The 27,957-nt window shown below is 40.7% G+C and overlaps 1 protein-coding gene across 2 annotated transcripts in view; it reads left to right on the forward strand.

Annotated features, from left to right (window-relative positions):
- GABBR2 (gamma-aminobutyric acid type B receptor subunit 2) overlaps positions 1-27,957 on the forward strand; it is an 810,498-nt gene that overhangs the window by 423,678 nt on the left and 358,863 nt on the right. For both annotated transcript variants that reach the window (XM_089687541.1, XM_089687542.1), the window contains exons 6-7: positions 23,008-23,196; positions 26,331-26,567. In XM_089687541.1, the coding sequence (XP_089543667.1) occupies positions 23,008-23,196; positions 26,331-26,567 (426 nt within the window). The remainder of the gene's footprint in view (positions 1-23,007; positions 23,197-26,330; positions 26,568-27,957) is intronic.

A 27,957-nucleotide genomic window follows, 5' to 3' on the forward strand; every position in this document is an offset into this window, starting at 1 on the left:
TTTAACAAGATAAACTTGGTAAAATCTTGGGATAATTGGATACTGTCAGGAATAGGTTTAGTCAAAGGGACCAATGGTAAGAGTGAGGATTTGTCCCAATTACTGAGTAGGCCAAAAAGTCAGTCAAATTCAGACAGTATGGAAATAGTATTTGTAAGGGAGAATTGGATGTCCACCAGAAAAAGAAGGGTATCATAGGCATACATAGCCACTTTTTTTCTCCTTTGTAGATCACTTAACCAGCCCACCACATGAGAGGACTGGTGAAGTATAGGTGTCAGAGGCTCATTGGCTGAAGCAAATCTACAGTATAAGGTGACAGAGGACACCCCTGATTTGAACCCTATGCAAGAAAAAGGGTGGGGATCAGAGTAATTTACTCTGATCCTAGCAGAAGGATTTGCATATAAGAGTTGTACATATTGCCAAAATTAGGACCAAATCCAAACCTAGACAACACTGCCCATAAATATCTCCATGTGACAGTGTTATATCCAGAGACAATAAGGCACTAGAAATATTAACTACTGTGGATTTGTTTGGCATAATAGATTTTGGCAGACTATCTATTGACTGGGGCTTTAGCCAAAATCTTTGAAGTGGTAGGGACAAGTGAGAGGGGATTAAATAATCAGGCAATAGCAGATCTTTATCTTTTTTTTAGGGAGCACCAAAACTATTGCTCCAAACAGATCTGCCCATAGAAAACCCGTAGAAAGAGCATCTTTAAATTTCTGAAGTAAGATTGGAAGTAATGCCTCTCTATATAGTTTATTTACTCTAGTGTGAATTACTTCTCCCCCTGGTGATTTCTTGTTTGGAAAACTGACAATAGATGACTCCAGCTCATGAATAGTCCACATCTTCAGGATACAGTACAGAAATAGAAACAGTATGGGCAGCACCCTTCCAGTTAGGGACGCTAGTATTAGATATATAGGCTACTTGTGTTTTGATAGGAAAATTTAGTTGTCACTCTGTAGGCAGAGTGACTCTGATTGTTGCCAGGTAAAAGTATAATTAGCTCACTTCACTGAGTGAGCTGGTATCTGATAGTGAAGCTACTGTAGAAAGTTCTGGCTGATGTGGAGCTATGCAGATAGCAACATGAATATTGATACAGCATTAGCCTATCCCATAGTGAGGAGCTCCAAGACCTGCTGGGTAACTGTATATATTTACTGAGCACACTTCTGTGTACTGAGTTCTGTGTCTTTCCTGGATAGGATCACCCAAGCCTAGGGAGGGCACATTAATCTCCCAGACACCTGCTGTTCAAGGCCTCAGGTGGGCTACCTAAGGGCCTAAATGCTGAGACCCAGGTTCTACTATACTGACTGAGGAGTTTTCTCCTGAAGATCTAGTCTGGTATCACAGAGGAAGGTGTCTAGTATCTCTTGGGCCTTGTTAGTAAGGAACTGTGTGCTGTTTAACCCTCTATGGTGCTAGGAAGTCAGTTGCAAGGTTAGCAAAGGGAATACCGGCTGGTGTTCTGAAGATCTTTGTCCTTCTGCCCACTACTGCTTAAAGGGTCACTGAGATGGAGCTCTAAAGAAATTATTGTTGCTACTGCTTACAGCTGAATTCCACTTTTTGATTCAAGCGCGGACTCAGATATAGCTGGTTCTGAAGATTAGTCAAGTCATCAGTGTACATAGTTCCTAATCTGGAATATCCCACTCATTTCCCTCATCCCCATTCCTATTCAACAGAAATAAAAACTACAAAACAACATCCCCTAGACTGGTCATTGAAGAAACAAGCAAAAGTGTTGAGTACACCTGGTTGTAGAAAATACCTTGTGCCTTGCTGTGGGGCAAAGTTTGGGGAAGGACCTGGACAGTATTCTAGCAGGATTACTATGGGACTCCCATACGGGAGTAGTGCTACATATAATATAAAAAATGCAGCACTGAATGAAATAAACATACATAAAAAATAATGACCGTCCACCGTAATCAAATAAACGTCCACATTAAAGTTTGTGACTATAAGTTTATTTTCACCAAAGCAAAGAAAAGAGAATGAAGATACAATGACACTCCAAGGTGCTTTTGGTAACCACAGGTGAGTATAAACCCTTACTGGAGCAGTTGGGCTTTCAACTTAAAGTGTTACTAAACCCATAACACTAAGCTCAGTCTTTAGCAGTAAAGCAAGCTTATTATACTCACTGTGGAACCTAAGGGGTTAATCCGCTGTATTGTGTAAAAAGGCCATTTGATCCTGACTTCTCTGATCCTCCCCTTTTTCCAGTGTCCTCTTCTTATCCCCTGATAACACATATCGTGTGGGGACATGCTCTGTTTGGTGTGTATTGCTAGAAAGGTTTTTTTTTTCTTGGGAGAGTGCATGTGATCAGCTCAGGGCCAATCAGCACTGCTCAGATAGAGGTCAGGGGTTTTGAATCCAGCTAGAGCAGAAAGAAAACTCCTCCTACAAGCTTTAGCTAGTGCTGGGCTGGACACAGATAGAAGTCACAAGACTGCTCTAACTGCTGATGGGAAAAGGTATGTAGCAGTTTATATTTACTAAATTAATTGCATTTCCATGTTTTGTGTACTGTGGGAGACCAGGGAGAGTGAATGCAGGGTCCTGGGTTTAGTAACACTTGAGTGAAAAGCCAAAAACACCTTTAGGGTTCTATCCCACAACAGTATAGCATCATGCAGATCCGATTACTCCTCAAACACTCCACTCTCCACCAAATTGTGGCATGTAAAACATGTAAAGGCTAATAATATAGTATATTCTAAAAGTATGTTTATTGTTATAAAATAATTGCACTTACAATGTATATGTACCAGGAAGACATTAAACCACCATGTAATTACAACAAAACTCGATCGACCTCAAAGAAAATTCCCATATATTGCTACATATGTAAAAAAGCATTAGGTTTGGTATCAGTGTAAACAAGCAAGAATTTAAATAAACATTGATACAATTATTAAAAACCATTCAATATGTTCTTAAAATTCATTTTAAAGTTAACCTGTATTTACTCATAGCAGGTGCAGCAAGCATGCAGCACTTGTCTTCCTGCTGTCCTGATAGGCAGCCAGAACAGCCAGAAACTCTTGTGTATGTTTACCCCTGCTCTCACATGATATCACTCAGGTCAATTCATTGGTCATTCTGTCTTGTAGTAGGCAGGGGGAAGTGTCATGCCTGGAAGTACCTCTCAAGGCTCTGCTGGCAGATTGATGTGGAAAGATAAGTATTGCCTGCTTACCCGGCCTGCTACTAAAGTAAACCTGATACTTTGCTGACGTTGGGATAAGTGCAGGGCCACTTTAAATTGATCCCACTATCCAGTTCTAATAGATCCAACTAAAAGTGCTGCTTAAGAGAACTTACTTTCGCTCCCTTATCCACAGTGACCAAGTAGACTTTATACCCACTCTCCTAGCTGGTGATAACGTTAGACGCGAGGTCCTCCTCTCTCATTTAGCCTGATCCCGCAACATCCCCACATGCTGCTTGTCTCTAGATATCAGAAAAGCTTTTGACATGGTCATGTGGCCATATCTGGACTACATTCTACATCGTTGGGGCTTTGGACCCCATTTTTTTCATGGATCTTCTCCTTATACTGTGCACCAACAGCCAGAGTCAGATACCTAGGACACAAGTCGGCAACGTTTCCAATTCTGCGTGGTACCCGTCAAGGTTGCCCACTTTCTCCCCTACTCTTCGCCCTTGCCAATGAGCCTCTGGCCCTCCTGATAAGAGCCAACTCAGATATCCGAGGACTTGAGGTATGAGGCTCACAACATATACTTTGTCTCTTCGCGTACAACGTGCTTCTCTTTCTCACCTCTCCACTGACCTCCACTCCAATTCTTCTCCAGCTCCTAAAGGACTTCGGCTTTATTTATGGCCTCCAAGTTAACCCCCAGAAATCTATAGCGCTTAACGTCTCCCTTCCTCCCTAGGACTTGGCTCATTTGCAAAGGTTCTACTCTTTTCCTGGTCTCAATTCTCTAGCCCTTTTCTAGGTATCATAATAACGTCTAACCTCTTGGACCTTTATGCAGCCAACTACTTACCTTTGTTGTCCCACCTAACAAAACTCATGACTAAATGGTCTTCCCTACCATTGGCCTGGATGGGCAGGATCGCTGTCGTGAAAATGTCCATTCTCCCTAAAATGCTTTACTTGTTTAGAGTACTACCCATCCATGTACCTGCACACTATCTCCTTATACTGCAACGACTCGTATACACATACGTCGAGGCCCCATTTTTCCTTGTATACCCTGTTCCACTATACATAAATCTAAGCTCAGGGGTGGCCTAGGCCTTCCAGACTTTTGGAAGTATTACCAAGTAGCGCATCTTGCACAATTGCCTAAGTATCATGCAACCCACAAAATCCCCCAATGGGTTCTCCTGGAATCGACTGATTGTGACCCCCTCTCAACTGCTAATCTCTTATGGCTATGGCTCTCAGATCGCCGTCCGCTTCGTAATACTATAATGTCTCATATCTCACTCTGGGACAAGCTAAAATCCCACTACTCCCTTCAGTCGCCGCATAATCCCCTGCTTTCTTATCTTTGCAACTTGGCCTTCCCCCCGGACTGGTCCTCCCCGCGATTCTTTAGACACTGGTCCTCGGCTAACCTACTCCGTACCCACCATTTTTGGAATAACAGAGGCTTCAAATCCTTCCCCTCCCTCCATTGGTCACATTCACTACCGGCCCCAGAAATTTTTAGATACCTCCAACTACAGCACTTTTATGCACCTCACATCGTCCAATCCCACGCAGCTCGTTCGATGTCTTCCTTTGAGTGATCTTGTGATAAGGATCCCCATAAACAGTCCCTTATCTCTGATATCTACACCCTCCTCTCTACTCCTGAGTCCCCACTTCGCCCTTCCTATGCCACCAGATGGGAGACGGATCTGGGCCATCATTTGGACCCTGCAGAATGGGACCGCATTTGGTCTGCAACTAAGTCCTCTTCACAAAATGTAGTAGCTCTAGACACTAACTATAAAGTCTTGACCCTATGGTATTTGGTCCCAGCAAGGATTGCTAAATACATCCCCAACTATCCTTCTGAATGTTTTTAGGGTTGTTCGATGGTAGGAACTTACTTTCATGTCTGGTGGACCTGTCCAGTAGTCCAAACCTTTTGGACCGAAGTCTTCCATATGTTATCCCTGCTCTTTCTAAAATTGATTCCAACAGACCCGACTATAGCCGTCCTAAATTTACTCCCTCCCATCGTCTCCAAGCCTCAATTTAAACTCCTCTTGCAAGTTACCACTGCAGCTAAGCAGATTATGACCAAATTGTGGAAGTTTCCATCCCTGTGTATTTTAGCAGTTAGGAACAAAGTTACGCAGGCTATGATTCACGTCAAAGTAGAAGCCACCATCCTAGACACTGTTCCTTGATTTCTGCCGATATGGATCCCATGGGTGGAATGGATCCTACCACTGAACTTTTACGACTCGTTGCTCCTTCCTTGACATTTCCTAATCTCATGTTGTAGCTACCCTATATGTCAAGCTATACACTGATATGGCCTGGAGATTCTTTATCCTCTTCTGGAAGTCACATGCCCTTTCTTTCCCACCCCTACTTCTTTTTCCATCCTTCCTACTTTTCCCCCACTTTTCTGCTCCCCCCCATTTCTTGTTTCATATGGAACCCTCACATGGTTTCTGGGAGCACAGCTCCCTCTCTGAAGTATATTCAGTTCCTACCTTCCTTTATACCATTGTATCCCTTCATGTTTTTTTATGTTTCCATGTAACGTGCTTTTTTATGCTATTCCCCCGTTTCTGCAGGACAACATTTTTGCCTATTCTCTTCTGTATCCATATGTGCACATGGATTGTCCTAATTTTGTTTCTTTTTGTTTCTGATATTCAATAAAATGTTTGAACACGAGTCCTTACTTTCTTAATGTAGGGCCTAAATTGTGGCCCAGTTGATAATCCTTATGCATATGCTGGTCCTGTGTCCACCAAAAGTTCCTTCCTCACCAATAAGGACATTTCTTATTCTTAGTGGATAAGGCTAGACAGTGGGACAGATTAATGTTAGGGCAAGGCTTAGACCAGAAACTGAGGAAGTCAGGACTTCACTAGCAGACTGATTGCACCATCAAATGGAGCAAAGGAGTAAATAGCAGGCACTGTGTGGTATCTACACATTGGCAGGACTTTTTATTTCAGCTATTCAGAATGGATGACAGGTTTATCATCAGCAGACAATGGAAACAAATTCTGCTGTTATACTGTTATTTTGGTAGTATTTTTACATTGGGTGCCGAGCCCTGGGAAACTGAGTTAAATAGGCTTATTGGATGTGAAAGCAGAAAATGGAACAATAATGACCTCGATAAAATATAAGCTTTGTTTAAAGTGAGTCAGAGAGACTCTTTCATTCTTTCAAAGACAATCTGCTACATCCAGATCTTTATACATCACTCTCTTTTGATTCAAAGCATTTCACACCTATAGAATAGCTTATGAACCCATTTTCACTTACACGAAAATATTCAATTTGTATTCTGATTGTAAGTCTTATGGGGAATATTTATTCACAGTTTGAACGTAAGCCTGTACCACTGGGGTCTAAACACTGTATAACAAATTACTTATCATGTGGGCAAAAAAATGACATTTATATGATCAAAGCTCCAACTTGCATTGGTCTGGGCTTGCAGCAGTCCTGTTCTTATTATATGTATCTTTGATTATGCACATCTAGTTGGCAAGAAGACAAACATGCTGCATAGATCCTAAAATTCCCACCTGACACTAAACGCATCTTGAATTAATTACAGCATAATCATAGAAAAATGATATAGTATGATAGAAAACATTTGCTAAATACTGTACTAATATTTTAAATATAGCAATTACTATAAGATTATGCTACAGGAAAAGACTTTATGCATAAATCTGTAGTAATATTCAGTTCAGTAATACAAATACTTTCACACATTTCTATTTTTGACAAACAGTTATAAGCTTTTCATTAGTAGTGTGCAGTTTAAAACCTGACCAAGGTTATAATTCTCCCTGTGATTAAAATGCCATTAATAATATGCTCTTTTTATTCTGTATGAAAATACACAAAATATATTCAGTATCATGTTATATTTATATTACTAGCAGGCTTCCTACTTATTTCTATTTTTAATTGCCCCCATACACAAAATGAAATGGCAAATTAGGTTAAAGGATAACTATAACCATAAACAAAAAAGGTATATAATGAAGTTTACCAGTCCTTAGATGTGGGGGCTGCCCTAGTTTTATTATTTCAGGCAAGAACATTTTCAACAAGAATGCTTGCTTCAAAACACTTACTGATCTTGCCAGGAATTCAGTGTCCTTGTAACTTCCTGTGAGTTGAACTCTACAAGCAATACTTTCTTCCTTCCAAGCTCTCATCTATAGATCACTAATTCTTCTGCCCCCAAATAATGGACATAAATTGTCCTGCCTCCATGTAAAGGAGGTAAAGAGAGGAAAACATATTTGTAGTCCAGATTGGGAAAGCAGCCTAGTGACAATCATGGATTCCTCCAAAGGTACAGGGTGTAAGCTGAAGCACCTTAGGACAGGAAGTCTATTATTCCTGGGATTACTAGGCTGGATTTTCTATAATTCTGTATTAAAGCATCAAACCTATTACAGACAGTACAAATTAGCTTATACTTATTGGAATTAAAATTGCCCATTAAAAAGGAGATGTTTTATTCACTATAAATACAACCTTTGGTTTGCATAAAAAGCATTTAGTATGTGACAAAGAATTCCCAGAACACTGTGAGTTAGTTAACCACTTAAAGACCGGCTGCCCGCAATGTACTGCAGACAGGCGGCAGCTAGAGGCACATGGTCACAATGTCAGCAAAGCTGTTATGAATCAATCTGATTCATAACAGATCTTCCTAGTGAGCTGTGATTGGCCCACAGCTCTCACATGGTACATGGGCCAATCACAGCACCCTTTACCATGTGATCCTCTGTAGCCAATCACAGATCACTAGTATTTTAAACTTTCATGAACTTATCCCATCCAAGACAGTTCAAAGCAAGCATGGCATTGCACATAATAATGACTATTGCTCTTGCAAAGCAACGTGTAAAAAAACAATCCATGATCACTCCCCCAGAGTAGTAGTTATTATAGTAACATTGAACTACTCCAATGAAAGTATTAAAAAAAATAATAAAAATTAATGTTGCTAATTTTTTAAGGTTTTATTTTTTAACTACTTGCCAACCGCCCTCCCACAGTGTGCAGGCAAGTGTCAGCTGTGGGCAAGGCAACGTACCCTTACGGCACTTTCTATTTCTGGGTGTAAGTGTGCATGCCTGTACTCCCCACTGCCCCCCCCCCCTCCTGTTTGTCCATGGAGAGAAGAGAGGACACCACACTATGAGTAAAAGCAAATTTTACACACACAAGTTAGATTAGCGCATTTGACACTTTGATTGCCTCTATTAACCGTTTGATCACCCCGTCACCCAGCCAGTGCCATAGTACAGTATCAGTATATAGTATTTTTCACTGATCACTGTATTATTGACATCAGATAGCATCAGAGTCACTGCCCCTCCCAGCCAGGGTCAGCTAGCGTTAGATTGCCCGTACACTATCGCACTTATGCTATAGGTTGCTGATCACCCCCCATTACTAGAATAGTGTTTGTAAGGATCAATATAGTGATCATGAACAGAACTATACTAATGCCTCTTTAGTATAGTGTCCCCAAAACATAGTGTTAGCAGGATCAGCTGTGTTCGCTGCCATCACTTGCATTTAGCCCCTCTGCTGTTTTTTATTGAAGATTTATATCAATTGATTGTGAGCCAAAGCAATTTATACACACAACAATATATCCTGCCCACCCAAATTCAGCTCTTGCCAGACAATTTGCATGGAAACCTACCACGGTTTCCGAATGTAAAACGTTTTCGGTCCTAACTCTCAACATGGGCACTAAAAAAAGGAAAGAATTGCAGTCATATTGGTCCACTGACCTAATTCATCATATGCCCATGTTCTCTGCTATTATATATATTCCCAACAAGGACCAGCGATGTACTGGTACTTTGATGGACTTTGAGTGGTTATACCAGGATGATGCCTGCAGCTATAGGCATCAACCTGGTACCATTTTTTTCAGCTGGTGGTCGGCTTTAAAAGCTATGCTAGTAGCTAATTAACAGCTGGATCGCTTTTACAAGCAGTGAGAAAAGACATCATGCCCCTACTTTTCACGGCTTTCTTGAGCTCAACCGTCCCACAGGGGGACCCAAGAATGCAGCCAGTGCTTCCAGTAGCTGACCATAGAGCTGATTGGAGACTGGAAGGTCTAATAAACCTGAAGCAACAGGCATTTCGTCATTTCAGTTTCGCCTGACATAAACAGTGCCATTTTAAAATTGGGAAAACATCTGATCGCACCGATCTTGGATAATAGACCCCAGATTTCTCAGAAAAGAGCACCTGTCTCTGCCTATTGCTATCACAGGAGACATCTACATTAAATTACAATTAAATTAAATTACAATAAAAGTGAAGAAAAAAAATTATATGGACAGTGTAAAAATTAAAAAACCAGGAAAATAAATAATAAAAAAAATCACCCCTGCCCACCCGTGCTCATGCGCAAAGGCAAATGCAAGCGTCGGTCCCGTGTCGGTATGTAAACAGAGATTGCACCATGCATGTGAAGGTCAGATTGATGGCAGTAATTCTAGCACTAGACCTCCTGTGTAAATCTAAAGTGGTAACCTCTAAGGGCTTTTAACTCATCGCCTATGGATATTGAAAATGTACAGTTTGCCGCTGTTGCACGGGCGTACGCAATTTTAAAGCATATCATGTTTGGTATCTATTTACTCGGCGTAACATCATCTGTTATATTTTATCAAATAAAATATATAAAAAAAAATAATAGAGTAATTTTTCCAAAAAATTTGCGTTTGAAAAATCACTGTGCAAGTGCTGTGTTTGAGGGTTCAAAGTAATTTTTAGCAAAAAAACTCTTTTTTCATGTAAACAAAGAGTGTCAGAAAAAGCTTGGTCTGTGGTTAGAAGTGATTAGAAGAGTGGGTCCCAATGCTGCACAGCAAGTGGATGTGATGTCAGGACCATAACTGGAAGTGATGTGATAACTTGATCCAAGTATTCTGTTGGTGAGGCTATACACCATTAACAACACACCTGACGCCTATCCATTTGAGTATTCAGATGAGCACAGTAAAAACTTTTACCTTGTGAGTGTCTTTTCACTTTTAATAAAGTATTTATGATCTTGGTTACTGTACCATTGGAAGCTTATCTTTCTTTTTCATGGTAATAATACTTGGTGGGGTGGGGTGGAGTGAGGAGTTCGGAGTGGAGAGCAACCGCCGGAGAGCAGATGTGGAATTTTTAAGAGCCAGCTATGCCAACCATGAGAGTGGCATGGCGAGTTCATAAGGGTTTGCCTGTACGGGAGAGGAATTTGCAGAAGAACTTTATGGTGTCTTGGTGAAAAGAAACAGTCTGCGAAGGAATGAAGAGCCTCTTTGCACTTGTTATTTATTGTGGACTTGTCTTTATATACTTTCATTTTATTTTGTCACAGCGCTACTTTGCACTTTATTGATTTTTTTTCAGGTGATATGTTATTATAAATTGTATATGATGATATATTTGTTTCTTATATTTGGCGCAAATTGCTTTCAGTAGTGTATTTAACTCACTTTTGAAATATTTAATTATTTTTTTTGTTTTATTGGGTTTTCCACACATTTATACGTGTTCATTAATTTAGAGCTCCTTAGCGGGGAGGATTTTTATATTATAATGATTTATATTTAAACAAAATAGCAACCATTCAATCAATTCATAAATAGCTTTGCTGCCGGAGCAGTTTTTGCATTTTTTTTTCATACATGATTGAAAAATCATTTTAAGGCGGAAGATTGCAAAAACCCTAAAATATTATATATTTTCTGAAAACAGACAAAGAATAAAACAGTGGTTGTTCGAATTTTTTATGGTACAAAATATTACCACAAAATCCTAGGCAACATTTCAGTAAAAAATACACTAAAGTTAATTTGAGGGCACAAGAATTATCCAATATTTTGGTAACATATAAAAATATATGAGGTCTCACTGAGTAAATACTGTAGCTACCCAACATGTCAAACCTTAACTTTGCATATGCCCATGAAATGGGGACAAACCTCAGTATCCTATATTTTCAGTAGGTGATGCTTTAAAAGCCCCCTACAGGTTATCAGTTTAACATTACACAGGAGCTCTCATGCTAGAATTATTGTTCTCACTATGGCTTGGGTGGGGATATGTAACGAGCAGGGGCGGACTGACAACTCATGGGGCCCCCGGGCAATAGGGGATCATGGGGCCCCTATGTCCTTGCCCAAGCTCAAAAAAAACCTATAAAAAATGTACCAGGGGCATTTCATGGGGCCCCCTACTGACCCCGGGCCCTCGGGCAGTGCCCGAGTGCTCGAATGGTCAATCCGCCCCTGGTAACGAGTATTGCAAATTATGTTTTTGTGCGCAGTTTCCCCTAACGCATGTGTTTACGTTCATGCATGCAAGTATGTGGGGGTGGGAAGGCCTCCCCACTAATGTTTTTTGGGGGGGTTATGTGCTTTGGTGTAGCTTTAATGTCAACTACTCTAATCTAATTATAACTAGCTTTTAAAGTAAGGTGCTCATTGAAGAACTTTGCACAGAATAAACAAATCACTCATACCAGCTAGCGAGCAAAAAAAGAAACTATTACACTGTTTAACAATTTGCGATAAAACAGAGTTTTTTTATTTATACACAAAAAAATCCACTTCACATTCTCTTTAACTAGTTTGGCATTTTACAATGCAAAAAATTCTTCATTTTTGGCCATAAAATTACTTAACCCCCAGAACTTTATATATTTTGTGATATTAGAGGCCTGGTGGAATAGAAAGATGATAGTTGCAATTTTTTTACGTCACATGATATTTGCGTAACTGTTTATCAAATGCAAATTTTTAGAAAAAATATAATACAATTAATTTTAGTGTAAACACACACAATATAATACCCATTTATGTAAAATATAAAAGATGAAGTTGTGCTGAGTAATTAGATACCAAACATGTCAAGTATTAAAGTTGCATGCGCCAGTGATATCGCAAAAAACGAAGGTACCCAAAAATCTCCTTAGGTGGCGCTTTAAAAGCCTTTACAGCTTATCAGTTTAAAGTTAACCAGGAGCTCTTGTGCTAAAATGATTGCTCTCACTTTGCCATTCGCTGCGATACCTCACATGTGTGGTGTAACCATGGTTTACATACACGCGCACACCCTGGGCTTGCGTTTCTGGGAGTGTGCAGGGAAACAGGAGTTTCCGAATTTGTTTCTTATATTTTATCATGATTGCATTGTTTTTTAACTATTTTATTTCTACTTTGTTGCTATCACAAAGGGTTAATAAACCCCCATGTGATGGCATTAGGCACTCTTTATGTAGACATTAATGGGGTTTATTTACTAAAACTGGAGAGTGCAAAATCAGGCTCATGTCTGCATAGAGACCAATGAGCTTCTAACCTCAGCTCGTTAAGTTAAGCTTTGGCAATAAAACCTGAAAGCAGATCAGTTTTTATGCAGAAGTGAGCCTGATTTTGAACTTTCCAGCTTTAGTAAAAAAAACCCTCAGGGTCTAGTAGACCCTATGTCTCCTCTGCCCTTTACAGAATCAAACCGAGTATAGATCTGCATGGTTAGGTGCTCATTAGATGCTCCACTGGCTTGTACCAGACAGGAAATGGAGGATCTAACACCAGAATCAACAAAATCATTGTCAGTCCCTGTTTCCTCCACCCTCCATCCAGATGTCAAGGGGAGCCAATGGGGGGGGGGGGCATGCCACTCGCACTGTGAAAGTGTTTGTTGGTAGCTATACAGTGGTCGGATTCCTTTCACTTTCAATCCAAAAGCTGGCTGAGCCAAACCAGCCATCAGCTTGTTCTCTTGCGTTCACTCTTTGGACATACTAGTTAATCAAGGCTACGATTTATTTCTATAATTACACATAGTGATAAACCTCAAATCCAATAAATTGGAAAAGGAAATCAAATATTTTCTTATTCAATATCTTTATTTAAATTAGAAACAAAGAAAGAGTACAGGTCTCCTGATATGTAAATATACCCTTATAAAATAGTCTAAAATGACATGCTTACAATGATAAAGAGCAGTCACAAAAATACAGAACCAGTCAAAAAAACCTAGAGAAGAGGTCTGCAAATTAGGAAGATCAAGTACAAACATCAATGTACAAGTAACCCTGAGATCGCAGTCATACAAAAAACGATGGAAGTTAAGCATCTGATGGTTCAGTCTGAGGGCAAAATAAAACATATCCAACCCATAATATAATTCATAAAAATAGGTCAAGAGACCAACAAAGACAAGAGAGGAAAGGAGGGAGAAAGAGCAAGGGGCAAAGGGAGGGTAGAGAACAGAGGACATCCCAGGGGTCTCCAGTGATCCAACCAGAAATAGTTAAAAGAATTTGAAAAGATAGAGAAAAAGAGAAAACAGTGTCAAGGGAGAAGTAGAGATTTAAAAAAATGAGTTGAACATTAAGAAAAATTCTGGCGCAAAAAAGAGGTTGAATACATGTGTATGGAAGCAGTGATATAAATTAAATGAGATTAAAAACACTGCCAATGGAGTCCATATATATATATATATATGTGTGTGTAGATATTAAGTCCTTAATATACTTGGGGATTAAACAGCGGCTGCCATCCTGAAAAGTGAGCCAGCTCTGTGCAACGGAGACGAGTCCTGTAGAATTAGCTAGAGGCTCCTAGCATGTAGCCTGTGATTACAGCTGTCCCCTTCTGGTCCTCTGTGTTCCTTTGGTGATGTCACATCCGCCCGTGTGTTCCACATTGGTCAGTAGCATGACTTCCTGCTCCACTTCAGATTGCCTCCCTGGACTTCAATTCCAGCACTACCATCGGCAGTGGTGTATTTTGGTTTTGTGCTGCCCTAGGCAAGAGTAAAATCGGGCACCCCTCCGCATCTAAATTTGTCCCACCCCTTCCTGTTTAAGGTACACCCCTTCTGTAAACTCCACCCTTCCTCTTTAGGCTCCACCTCTTCCTATTAGTGTCCCGCCCACTGAGAAGAACGATGGGGCGCTATTCCTCCCACTGACAACATTGTTGGGGCACTGTTCCTCTCACTGACACCAACGGTGGGGCACTATTCCTCTCACCGACACCAACAGTGGGCACTATTCCTCCCACACTGACACCAATGATGGGGCACTATTCCTCCCAATTACACCAACGATGGTGCCCTATCATTAGTGTCAGTGTGGGAGGAATAGTGCCCCATCAGTGGTGTCAGTGGGAGGAATAGTGCCCCATCATTCCTGTCAGTGTAGGAGGAATAGTGCCCCATCATCAGTGTCAGTGGGAGGAATAGTGCCCCATCATTAGGGTCAGTGGGAGGAATAGTGCCCCATCATTGGTGTCAGTGTGAAGAATAGTGCCCCATCATTGCTGTCAGTGTGGGAGGAATAGTTCCCCTATTATTGGTATCAGTGGGAGGAATAGTGCTCCCTCATTGGTGTCAGTGGGAGGAATAGTGCCCCCTCATTGGTGTCAGTGGGAGGAAAAGTGCCCCATCATTGGTGTCAGTGGGAGGAGAAGTGCCCCATCATTGGTGTCAGTGGGAGGAATAGTGCCATATAATTGGTATCAGTGGGAGGAAAAGTGCCCCATCATTGGTGTCAGTGGGAGGAATAGTGCCCCATTATTGGTGTCAGTGGGAGGAATAGTGCCCCATCATTGGTTTGAGTGGGAGGAATAGTGCCCCATCATTAGTGTCAGTGTGGGAGGAATAGTGCCCCATCATTGGTGTCAGTGGTGGCAGACAGACACTTACCGATCAGCTGTCTTCGTTCTCTAGCCGCTCTCCTCCTCTTCACTGGCTCCTGCTGGTCCCTCACTCGATCTTCTTCAATCTTCTGCTGCTTGGCTCCTCCTCTCCAAGATCCGCCTCCTCACCGGTGATTGGCCACCTGTGTGTCTTTCCTGAGCTACAGATCTGGTGGCCAATCACCGGGTGAGGAGGTGGGGCTTGCAGAGGGAGGGACAGGCTGCCATAGGCTGTCCAGTGATCCCAGGGTGTGGCCAGATGAGACGGGTGGCATGTCATCCCGCCCTCATCGTAATCAAGATACAGGGAGATGAAGACACCAGACGGACACCCTCTCCACCCCTCCTCCAGCAGTGCCCCGTGGAACGGATCAAAGTGGGACGCGGAGTCGCAGAGACAAGTAAGACACAGAAGCCCCTGTCCATTTCACACGGAAGTGGCCCTTCCATGGGGAAGGGGGGGGGCAGGGCTGCAGCGCCGCTCCCCTGAAATGTGTTGACCTAGGCAGACGCCTTGTTTGCCTCGTGGCAAATATGCCCCTGACAATTGGACTTTTTTCCGCTAGCGGTTCCCTACAAGAAGAAGAGAGCCCCCCCTTCTGGATATGTAGATATGCTTTACCTTTATTTACTCCTGTGAGTGCATTTCTACTGTTTGTCATTAAAGTTTTTACCCTACCACACTTAGTGGCGCCTCCTTCCCTCTCTCCCTTATAAAAATGAGTTGGCAGATAATGGTGTATCCAGAGTTGCCATGATTTTGTGTATTGCTGCACCCTATCCTGCAGAACTGCTTCAATGTTAGCATGTATCATGGCATGAGTCACCCTGTTCTTAGTTTCTGCTATATTAAGAGAATTGGATTTCCATGCTTTTGTTATTGTCTGTTTAGTGGCTGTAGTGATGGATAACATCAGCTGAAGTTGGCAATGGTTGAGAATTGGAGGATGTGAATTCAATAGTTCTATAAATGGGTCTGAGGAAATGTAGGCAGTAAACAAAGCACTTTGTGAATGATGGCCCTGCAGTCTTCTTGGACCCAGAAGACTATGGGGAGGGAGAGGGGGAGGCAAACTTCTACTTCCGATCACCTAGGCGATTGCAGCAGAAGTGGGAGTGGGTACCTGTCAAATTTGGGTACCCTCTCCCCAAAGGTGCCAACCCTTAGTGGGGAGCGGGGGACAAAGGCTTAAAGCAGAACTTCCCCTTTTGGGTGGAACTCCGCTTTAAGTACCTGTGATTTCTGTGGGTTGACAGTAAGGCCAGATATCATGGCAAAATACATAGAAAAGATTAGGAGTAGAAATAAGGGGAGAGGTTAAGTAATGAAGGTCATCATCTGCAAAAAAAAAAAGAGAGTTTATGTTGGTAAGCTCCTATCTGCACTCCTTTAATATTTGCATCAGAGTGAATCAATAGTGCTAAAGGATCGATGACCAAGGCAAAAAGGAGAGGAGAGAAGGAGTACCCCTGTCTGTTTTCTCTGCTGATTGGAAGTAGGCTTGACTTATTTAACATAGGTTTATGGTTGTAATTAGTGGGGTCCTCTGGAATGAATGTAATAAAAAATTCAATCTATGAATACTGTCACTGGTCTAACTCAGAGGGATAAAACCCATGTGATCCTTATGTATCATTCAACCTAAATAGGGTTGGAGACAAGTGCTTGAATTTTAGAGAGTATTTTGACATTAGGATTCAAGTGACACTAAAGCTTTATTGTTATTTTTTAAATAACAAACATGTTATACTTACCTGCTCTGTGCAGTGATTTTGCACAGAGCAGCCTTGATCCTCTTCTTTTTGGGTCCCTGACGGCGCTCCTGGCTCCTCCCCCTTGGGGGTTCCACTACATGCTCGTTCCCAAGATGCTGCTCTATGCATCCATAAGACACATAGAGCCGTGGCTCAGCCCTGCGCCCCCACTCTCTCCTCACTGGCTCACTGGCTGTGACTGACAGCAGCGGGAGCCAATCCAATTTTGGATAGAGGGGAGAGGGATAGAACACTTATCATTTTTTATTGCTGTCTGTGTTCTTGTTAGAGAGATTCACCCTCTCTGTTTGTCCAGTTTATCATTATCACTGAAAGTGAAAGTAAAAGAAAATCCCACATTTTGGGTTGTTCCCAGAAAAATATTAAAGGGGAAATGTTCCAATGGGGACACTGGGGGGTCCCCAAGAGAATCCCTTAATTTGAAGGAATTTACTCCCACTTCTTGTTTTGACTATGGGACAGGAAGTGAAGATATATCTCCCCTTTGGGCAAAAGGACAAAAACAAGGTGTTATATCCTCCCTCACTCCATCCAAAATGAAGCCTATAGCCTTTAAGCATTTTTATTGCATGAGCCACTTCTTCTGAAGAAACAGGGCAATCCGGAGAATTGCTCTGTTAGGAAAACAAATATTTTCATTGTCAACACTATATTTAGCTACAGTAATCCACAAAGCACTTGTAATTTTATTCAGATGACTTTGTATGTGTGTGCACTCTATTTCAGTGTTCATTATTATTAGAAATAAGCAAATCTGCCTGGGTTGTATTTACAGGGGGTTCAACAAATGCTGCTTGAAACTATGAAACCCATACTTAAGTGAAAATCCCAGTGAAAGGCCAGTGTCAGTGCTAATATGTAAGCTATAGTCAAAAACAAGCATGAGGAGCTGAGTACTGCCATGGGGGACAATTAACAAACAATTTAGCTTGGTTTAACTACAGCAGCAGCACCCCAATGTGTTTCATTTCAACTTATAAAAAAAAGTTTTATAGGTAGTATGACTGCAATACATGATTTTTTTTAGCTGTAATAGGCCTAAATTTAACGGTGGAAGTAGCAGCTACAGATCTCAAAGTTCCAGGTACACAATTACCCATATAAAGGCTCATGTAGTCAGGTGTTCAGTTCGTATTGGCATTTAATGCACATTTAAGGTCCATTCCTATTGTCAGACTTTAAATTTCCATTTATTTTTTGGTTCCACATTTACTTGTTTATTTGTGTAGTGTAGATGACTGTTCTGAAACTGTGTTTAATCTGCTTTGCATTTATTTGGATAAAGGGTGTTCTTTTGGGGTCTGTTTGCATTGAAGCAATATAGATCAAATTTAGCCCCTGCCACATTTTGCAAGCACTAACCACCTAAAAGAGAGCAGTTTATTTTTACTTAAAGTAGAACTATACCAAAACATGTTTTGTTTTTTTTCCATTTTGGAAAGGATAAGGGATGGTTTTAACCCCTGGCAGTTTCTTGTCTCATTGGGGAGATTTGCCTTAATTTCCTGTCCTATAGCCTAAGCAGGAAGTGAGGGGAAATCCCTGAAAATTAAGGGAAACTATTGGAGCCTCCAAGTAACCAGAACTAGTGTCCCCATTGGAAGATTTCTTCTCTGCTACTGTTCTGGTGACATCCCAAAATGTGAGATTTTTTTTTTACTTTAACGTTTACGGTAAAAAAGTTTTACAGATAAAGAGGGTGAATCTCCCTGTCAGGTACCTAGTGAGAGGCTGATTTGATGAGAGGGATTCCCTTTTGGCTAAGTGCCAAGCACCCCTGAAGGTGAGCATAGAGAGTGCTAGGCTCAAAGAAGCACTGGTACCATTTAGGTAGATCTTCTATAAGCTGCTTGCAGCACAGTTAACCAGATAGCTGTCAGCAGGTCTGTCAGGACAGATGGCAGGACATCTGTTGCCCATGGAGATGTAGGGATGTGGGACAAGGCAAGTCACTGGGCACATACAGCCCAGCTCGGGAATGCATCTGTGCGAATGACCCCATAACAAGAGACTTGAATAGGGGTACTCGCAGAAGTGGAGGAGCAGAGAGCACCAGTGTGGGAGCCCAGAAGAGGAGGTTTGGGGCCAGTCTGTACAATAGCACTGCAAAGAGCAGGTAAGTATAAACCTGTTTTTAGTTAAGGGTTTACAACCACTTTAATACAATTCAATATACTTAAAATTTAACCCTTAGGAAGAATAAGATGAAAAACATTTTCTGTCAATGAACTTGCTCTTTTTTTTAAATTTTTGAGGCATCTGGTATTGTCTGTTTGTCAGGGCTGTAGCAGTCAGGGCCTAATTCTGTGTGTAGTGAGGGGGGCCTATGTGGATGACAGTGAACTGTTGTATACAGAAGTGGCCAGGTTGGGGCAGGACAGGGCTGAGATTTTGTCATAGAGACAATATGTTGCTAAAAAAAGAAGAGGAGGGTTAAGATAGCGAAGGTTTCTATGGGTAACTGTTCGGGAGTTGGAAGACAAGGAGGTGGAAGCCAAGGAGAGAGTGAAGCTAATAAGGGAGTGATCAGAGAGAGGAAAAGGAAAGTTGGTGAGGTTGCAAGGAGTGCATAGGTAGGAGAATACAAGGTCAAGGCAGTTATCATTAGAGTGAGTAGAAGCATGTGTCCATTGTTTTAGGTCAAAAGAAGTGATTAGACTCAGAAGTTTAGAGGTAGCAGGAGTATTAAGATTAACAGGGATGTTGAAGTCACCAAGAATGATTGTGGGAATTTCAGAAGAGAGAAAGTAAGGCAGCCAAGCAGAGAAGTCATCAAGGAAGCTTGATACCGGCCCTGGAGGTCGATAGATCACATCAATTCTTAAAGAAACTGAAGAGAATAGACAGTGAACTTCAAATGAGGAGAGGGACAGAGAGAGAGGTGAATGAAGGACCTGAAAAGTGCTTTGAAGGGATAGGAGGATTCCAACTCCACCACCTTTCCGTCCACTAGGCCTGAGATAGTGAGTCCAGAGGAGTCCATCATGGGAGAGGGCAGCAGGAGAGGGAAAGTCAGATTCAGGAAGCCAGGTTTCCGTAGTTGCAAGCAAGTTAAAGGAGTTTGTGATAAAAAAGGTCATTGACAGAGGTGAGCTTGTTACAGACAGAGAGGGCATTCCAGAAGGCACAGGAAAAGGGGAGGCTCATTCTAAGAAGAAGAGAAATAGTAACTAGATTGTGTGGATTGTGGCTGTTGTTAGAGAATAGGGGTTTCCGGGTGTGTTGATCAAAGGAAAAAGATGGCGGCCCAGGATTTGGGGAAATTTCTCCAGATGTTAGGAGAAGCAGAAGAGAGAGGTAATATGGGAGTATGACTTATATGGAGGGACAGGTCCATGTGTCCTGGAGGTTTTATTAGTTATGGGTTCAGAATTAGCAGGAGTTGATGAGTACAGTAATAAGGTGCAGACAGGAGTGAGGGTGATATATATAAGTTGTGGGGTGGAGAAGAGTTAAAGATTACGTTTATTCTGCTTATACTGTATTTTGTCTTGAATGGTTTCACCTTTCCCTTCTAATTAGAAAGCTAAGTACATTTTTAAATAAACCTTTTCTAATTTCATTATATACCCTGTTTTAGAACCAGTAACCTCCTCACTGGGTGTCTGTGCTTTTCTGTGTAATGCAACTCTCTTGAGTTCCTTACGCACATAGTGGGAAGCTCACAGTGTGCAATGAAATCAGAAGTCAGGGATCAACCATGCAGCCATATAATAATAGAAATCATCTTTATTTTCCCTAAAAGGCAAACAATCAATGCTTCCAGCAGCAAACAGAAAGTGGCTTCTCTTGAATACAACAACATAGAGCAAACACTGCTAATTGTCAGCGTAACAATACGAAAACTGCAGACTCAAGGTTTTACCAAAATTAAGGATATCACAGTAGAGAGACAGACCTCAGCAGTGCTCAGCAATTCAGTAGCTGAAACCAGCTTTTTTTTTTAGACATCTGTTCCATTCTCCAAACTCCTACTACTCCACTGATGCTCTGTGAAGTTTCCTACATATAAACCCATCCTGCAGGTAAGAGACCGCTCTGCTATGTGGGCTCTATGGACTCCACTGTCCATTTACACCCAACTGCCCCCTGATCTGATCCACCTAGATGGAGAAGGATGGATCCCCTTCTGCTTTTGTTTAGTGGACCAGATTGAATTGGAGGTAGGAAAGTGTAAATGGACACAAGTAGGGGTGAATGGACCACTTGATCAGGTCCACCAGAAAAACTGACGGGTGGATCTGACCAGAGGTTATGACTAAAGCTGTGTAAGCTGAAGCTCGTCAACCTACTGTATCTGTGATGCATGTACTGTGGTCAGTATAGTAAGTGAAGATTTTAGAGCAGTGGCGGTAGTGCAGATCGTTTTTCTTATTGGACCTGACAAGACACTGTATCTGAAATGGTCCTTAGGGTTATCAAGTGGAATGGCTAAAATGTACTCCGAGGCCTTGAGATTTGAGATGCTAAAAAACTAGTGAGCTACTGAGGACAGTAGATGGAAAAATATATGTTAAAAGTTAATTCCATATTAGTTAAAGATGTCCTCTCCTCCCTGACAACCATTCTCTACAACACCACTCCCTAGTACTGTACCGACTCTGCTGACAGCTTACTTGCTACCTGTCCTTTATTATGACATACTTTATATTAAGATCATTGACAGTAGGGAGCTCATCGGGGGAGGGGGCATAACATTTTTGCAATAGAGCCCCATCTTCTGTAGTTACTCTCTTGCATTGCAGCCAATCAGAGTTCACTCTTCTGAACTTCAGTCAGTACAAGATGCAATTTGATTGGTTTCTGTAGTTAACTCTACTTAGGAAAAATAAACCTATATTGTTCAATGGTAGTTGTGTTTGCTGTAAATTGCAAGGTGACGTTTTCTTACATAATGCAAAGATACTAAACTGGCGGTTAGCCTCCTTTTAAACATGTATAAATGTCTATATGGCTGTAGTGTTGCTTTCTCAGCTCAGTAGGCTATTTCTATATGTCTTATAAAGCTTATATGTGGACTAAATTAATATAAATGATATACTATGCTCAGGGGAGTTTTCTGGAAACAGTGGGTCTCTGTGTAAGATCAAAAGTTGGACATCATTGCTCAAAATAAAATAAGAAAAATAAAAAAGGGGGTTTTCATTCCTGCCGCCTTCACGTCCAGATTTGGTGTATGGATGTGATGACTTCAAGAACAGCCCTTTCACAAGACCGCTACATAGAGTGGTGGGGACAGTCTTGCGCTCAGAGGATCTGCAGATTAGGAAAGTATATCTCCACTTTTAAATCCCCTTAACAAATGAGCAGAAATGAGCATGTGAGAATTTCTTTTTTCTGGAATTCTTCTTTAATTGAACATGCTGAAGTTAAAAGCTGTTTGGTTACTGTACACAGCTGCACCAGATTGTGTGTGAACCAGTTTTAGTAAATCTCCCCCACTGTGAACCTTTAACCAGTTTCTGTTACTGTGCAGCTCATTTCTCATTTGAAAAGGTGTTTTTTTTTTCACTCTGTCTCCCGCTATTGATTTGTCACCTAAAATAGCTCACAGGGATCTGACTGTGCTTTTCAGTGAGAGCAATATATCTGTTCTCAGTAGAAACACCTTTTATGGCAGTTTCTATAGTCTCCTCTTGTAGTAACCCCAGTCAGTCAGTGCTGTGCTCACATTTTTTTCCAACCAGATAGTGGGCACTAGCTGGTGCACATTCAGACTGGCAGTTAGAATTTGTAAACGCAGTTGCAGGGGAGGACTGACAACTCATGGGGCCCCCGGGCAATAGGGGATCATGGGGCCACTGTGTCCTTGCCCAAACTCAAAAAAGCCTATGAAAAAGGTACCAGGGGCATCTCATGGGGCCCCCTACTGACCCCGGGCCCTCGGGCAGTGCCCGAGTTTCCAAATGGTCAGTCCGCCCCTTGCCAACCACAGCACAGGCGCTGCTTTCACCACACATGCAGATCCTGCTGCTGGCATAGTTCATTAGGGTTATGTAAGCCCCTAGTGTTATGTTAGCACCCTCTCCCTCCCCTGGCATATGCAGACACAGGATGGATGTTCTTTACACTGCTGCAGCTGCAAGTGATAGGCGCAGCTGCAGCACAGGCACAGAATGCTGTTATATAATTTAATCCCCACCCTTGTTGTTGTGCAGTGTGTGAGAACACAGTGGGCCCAATCCCCTTTAAGGCTATGTACCTAGGACATATTGCAACCATGGAGGATAAACCACTGACTATGCTTTAGCAGTTATCATATAATTCATTTATTTTTAGGCTTATGATGAAGAGATGTATGGCAGCAAATATCAGTGGATCATTCCTGGATGGTATCAAGCATTATGGTGGCAACAGGCCAATTCTTCCACCTGTTCAAGTAAAAACCTGCTCACTGCAATGGAAGGATACATTGGAGTGGATTTTGAACCTCTTAGCACAAAGCAAATCAAAACAATATCAGGACGGGTAAGCAAATTACACATCAAATTAGGTGTTTTTTAATGGTATGGATTATATAGATGAATCTAAATTGAGATCAGATAAGGACACACTTTGCTGAGAATGAACATTTCAATTTTACATGTGAATATATTAAATACCATAGCTACAGAAGAATATCAATCATGGTATTTGTCACAACATTGGAATATGTAACTAAAGAGTACAAGCTATAAAAGTATATAGTAAATACATTGGATTTAACAGTAAAAGCATATAAAATGTAATATTAATGTGCAGCTGATCATTTTAATAGATGTAATCACCAAACTGATTCAGAATATTTAGTGGAGACTGTAGGTTTCAGGCAACTGCCTGGTTTTCCACAGTGAAAAGTGCATGGCAAAACAATAAGGAGAGCCAGATATATTGGCAACTGGATTATAACCAGCTTAAAAGAACATTTAAGTTTACTTTTTGTATCTCGAGTTACATATTCGTTCCCTAATGTAAACTTCATAGACTAATAGGGAGGTTCTAGTAGCAGAAAGGTGTGGAATTTCAGGTTTTTCAGGAAAAGTTAAAGGTTTGGAGTTTAGGTGATATGAAAAATGCAAACTTTTGAGATAACTTAAACTTCTAGAATTGTTTAAGGCCTAAAGAAGGAATCTAAGTCATCTTGGAAGCTTGCATCTTTAATATCTTACGTTATTTAATAAAGGGTGTCACTTAAACTTCAAACTTTATGTGTTGCTCAATGGCTAACATGATGCAATTCTGTCACAGTCTGAAGTCAGGCTCAGAGGCCAGTGGCTCCAGCAATTGAGTGATCCATGAGTAGTAAGTTGGATTAATACACAAACAGATGGGAGACACGGAGTTGCAAAAATATATAGAATACTAACAGAATTAGACACCGGCACAAAACTAATATATGTAGAGAAATGGGAAAAAGATATGGGAAGGGAAATAGACGAGGAGCAGCAGAGGAAAATGTTTAGATTAATTCACGAAAATATTAGCATGCGGGAAGTGGAGTTGAATTATAAGTGTTTAGTAAGATGGCACATCACACCGAATGTGGAACACAAATTGAATGGGGAGATTTCACCATTGTGTTGGAGAGGATGTGGTGAAGTGGGTACGTCATATCACATATGGTGGGAGTGTTTAAAGATACAAGTGTTTTAAAGGAAAATTGTTTACTTAGTAAGGAAAATTACTGAGATCGATATTAGATTGGATCCAGAGCTATGTCTTCTCCATGTCACACAGCTTCCAGTGAGATTATATAAGGATTCAGGAATATGGCATTTCTTGAGCGCAGCTAAGAGTCTTATACCTAGGTTCTGGAAAAAAAGGGAGGTGCCGACAGAGGAAGATTGGATTGTCAGAATAAATCAGATCTGTGGGATGGAAAGATTGTATTATATGCATATAGCTAAGATGGAGAAGTATCATATAAAGTGGAAAAAATGGGAAGAGTATAGAGAAAAAGTGAAATGTATGATGATGATTCATACCACTCGATATAAAGACAGATTTTAGAAATGGTTTTTAGAAGGGAAAAAAAAAAAAAAGAAAAGGGAAAAAGAGAGAAAGAAAGAAGTTTTGGGTTAGAAGAGAATTGCAGAGTGGGGGGGGGGGGGGGGGTGATTGAAGGAGTAGGGGAGGGGGGGGGGGAGAAAGGGAGGGTAGGGGAAGTGGGATATAGATAAAATATGTCAATAGGAAGATATTGATTTGATGTCTTTTCTATAGAAGAATGTGATTGTGATTTGTATTTGGTTGAAAATTAATAAATATTTATGATAAAAAAATACACAAAACAGATCCGCCAGCAGATGATGCTGGCTCAGCCAAGGCATGGGGACTAAGCACTAGCTAGTCTTCACCAGAGCTTCTGTTGGCGGAGAAGGATTTCACTTCATACTAATGCCAAGTTGTGGACCTCAGGATTGACCAAGGAGGAGTCAGGTGGCAGATGAAGCAGATAAGAAACAAACAGAAGCATAGTCGATGAACTAGTCAAGGGTCAGTAACAAGTAGTAGCTAGATGAGATCAGATGGAAACATAGTTGATAACCAAGCTAAGATTCATAACAAGTGGTAGTAAAGATAAGGACAGCTGCAAGTATGAAGGAGCAAAATATCGGCTGGAGAGAACACAATAATTTGGCAAACAAACAGGGAGTGCAGAGACATTTGCTTAAAACAGGAAGTTCATGGGAGTAGTAAACAGTTCAAGGTTTGCCAGAAACAAGAAACAAAACAAGTTTATCCAAGGGATCAGGCAGGGAATTGTCTAGCATCTTAGGTGACACAGTGAGAAGTGATACATCCAGACACCATTTAGATCACAGGTTCAGACCTATGGTTGCACCCTGACAAATACTCTAATGCTGCTAAGAAAATTTGATATATTCACAATGTATATAAATATAGTTCAGCTCTTTGCATATACAAATAAGTTTGACACTGAACGCAATCTCTGATTATGTGTTATTTCCCCTTACACTTAATTTAAATTTCCCAGTCTTGTAAAATATTTACATTAAAGAGTATCCAAACCCAAAGAAATGAAATGAATTGCAGCTTACAAATCCTTAGATGTCATAGCTGCATTCATTTTCTGGTTTTAGCTAATTTCCATTCTTTTTCACCTGGTGACCTGGGCAGTAATGCACTTCCTGTCTTAAGAGGATCAATAGAGACACTCTTGGACATCAGCATTGTAGAGAGGGGTATTGTTACATGGGCTAGTAGATTTAGATGGACTTTTCATAAGTGACCAACAAATCAAAGCTTCACTCCAGCTTTTTGTTTTCCTTTTGAGATAAAGGTATATAAATGAAGAAAGCTGTTCATTGTAAGCAGTTTTGCTGGACAGCTCGTTCTGGTAAAGGAAATTCTCAACAGGTATAAAAAACCATGTTACAGGGTGGACTCAGAAAAACAAAGACTGATTTATTAGTACTAGTGACAGACTGCATGATTAATTTTTGATTTTGCCTTTAGTATTGCTGTAGGGCCTTAAGTTATCTTACTTTCTTCAGTGAAAACTTTTTTTTTTTTTTAACGGGCATCTAGAAAAACATATTTGTATTACATTTGTAACATAAAAAAGAATTGTTTATGTGACTTGTATCTGCACTTTTTAGACTCCTCAGCAATATGAAAAAGAATACAATGAAAAGCGATCTGATGTGGAACCCAGTAAATTTCATGGTTATGCCTATGATGGAATATGGGTAATAGCGAAAACACTTCACCGAGCGATGGAATACCTTAATGCTACCAACAAGCATCTAAGCATTCAGGATTTCAACTATACAAATCATAAGCTTGGGAAAATCTTCCTTGATGCAATGAATGAAACAAATTTCTTTGGTGTAACTGTAAGTATATAAATATTAATCATACCAAAAGTAATATTGTAGTTATATGTTCAATAGTTTGAGGCTGATTTACTAAATGTTTTAAGAATGTTTATATAATAAAATGTGTGAAAATAAACTTAAATTATCCAACCGTGTGAAAAGAAATTCCCTGTTGATATTCACCTGCACATGAGTGGATTATTTATTTATTTATTTCAGGTACTTATATAGCGCTGTCAATTTACGCAGCACTTTTACATATATATTGTACATTCACATCAGTCCCTAACCCTCAAGGGGCATACAATCTAAGATCCCTAACTCACATTCATACATACATGTACTATGGCCAATTTACACAGGATCCAATTAACCTACCAGCATGTTTTTGGAGTGTGGGAGGAAACCGGATTATTAACCTTGTCGCTGCCACCAAGGTAACTATTTTATCAGTGGAAGTACCAGCATATAGATGAAATCCTGGCTGCTATAGCAGCTGGGAAACTGTTTATATTTTCATCCCAAGTTGCTGGCTATGTATTAGAAGCAATTACTTCTACATATGAATAAAAATGCCACCCCCTCTCACCTAACTCCCATCCCTAACCTTCTCGCCATTTGTAAAAGCTCTATCCCTCCACAGTGCCAAGGATCCCCATGGTGGGTGTGAGGATGGAGAGCATCTGAAGATCTGCAAACATGCATCACTGAGCACTTCCAGGTTCAGAGATGTCAATGTATGGCATCTGTGGCCTAGGTAAAAGCTGACTGAGTACAGTCTGTGCTGCACATGCAGTTTTGAGGCTTGACATAACTGGTATCTATTTACTTGACAAAACCTTTTTTTTATATTTTATAAAGTGTTATATTATATTGTATGTGTGTGCTATAAAATTAATTTGAATGTCTTTTTTACACATTTTATTCAGAAATGTTATTATATTTGGGGGTTTTAGGTAGCCCTTGGGCCTAAAATGTGCATTTTAACATGCATGCAAAAAATTGTTTAGGCAGCAAACGTTAAATGTTTGCAGTGTTATTCAGAGAAAATTTTTCTGGATGATATACAGAATTGGCAACAGGCATACCTGTAATTCTAGCTCATCTATACTTTTGTTGTGGACATTATATAAAGAGGTATATGTCATTATCCACTAGGAGGCTTCCAGCAGCCCATTTTAACTTACTAATAGCTTGTACAGTATGCATTTGCCAAGGTTTCTAAGCATTGCCAAGTGTTTCAGTGTGGGCCTCATTCAGTGCCATGAGCAGAGTAAAGTTTTTGGCTATAACAGTTCCAGTGCACTAGTTTGATGTATTTTTTAGGCTTCTTTGTAACCATCCTACAGCTGACTCCCTTGATTGCCAGTTACCATATGGCACTTGAAGAAAACTTTACAGACCATTT

Source organism: Staurois parvus, unplaced genomic scaffold (genome assembly GCF_062004578.1).
Source record: "Staurois parvus isolate SC_StPar_1 unplaced genomic scaffold, SC_StPar_1.0 ptg000429l, whole genome shotgun sequence".
NCBI classification, from domain to species: domain Eukaryota; kingdom Metazoa; phylum Chordata; class Amphibia; order Anura; family Ranidae; genus Staurois; species Staurois parvus.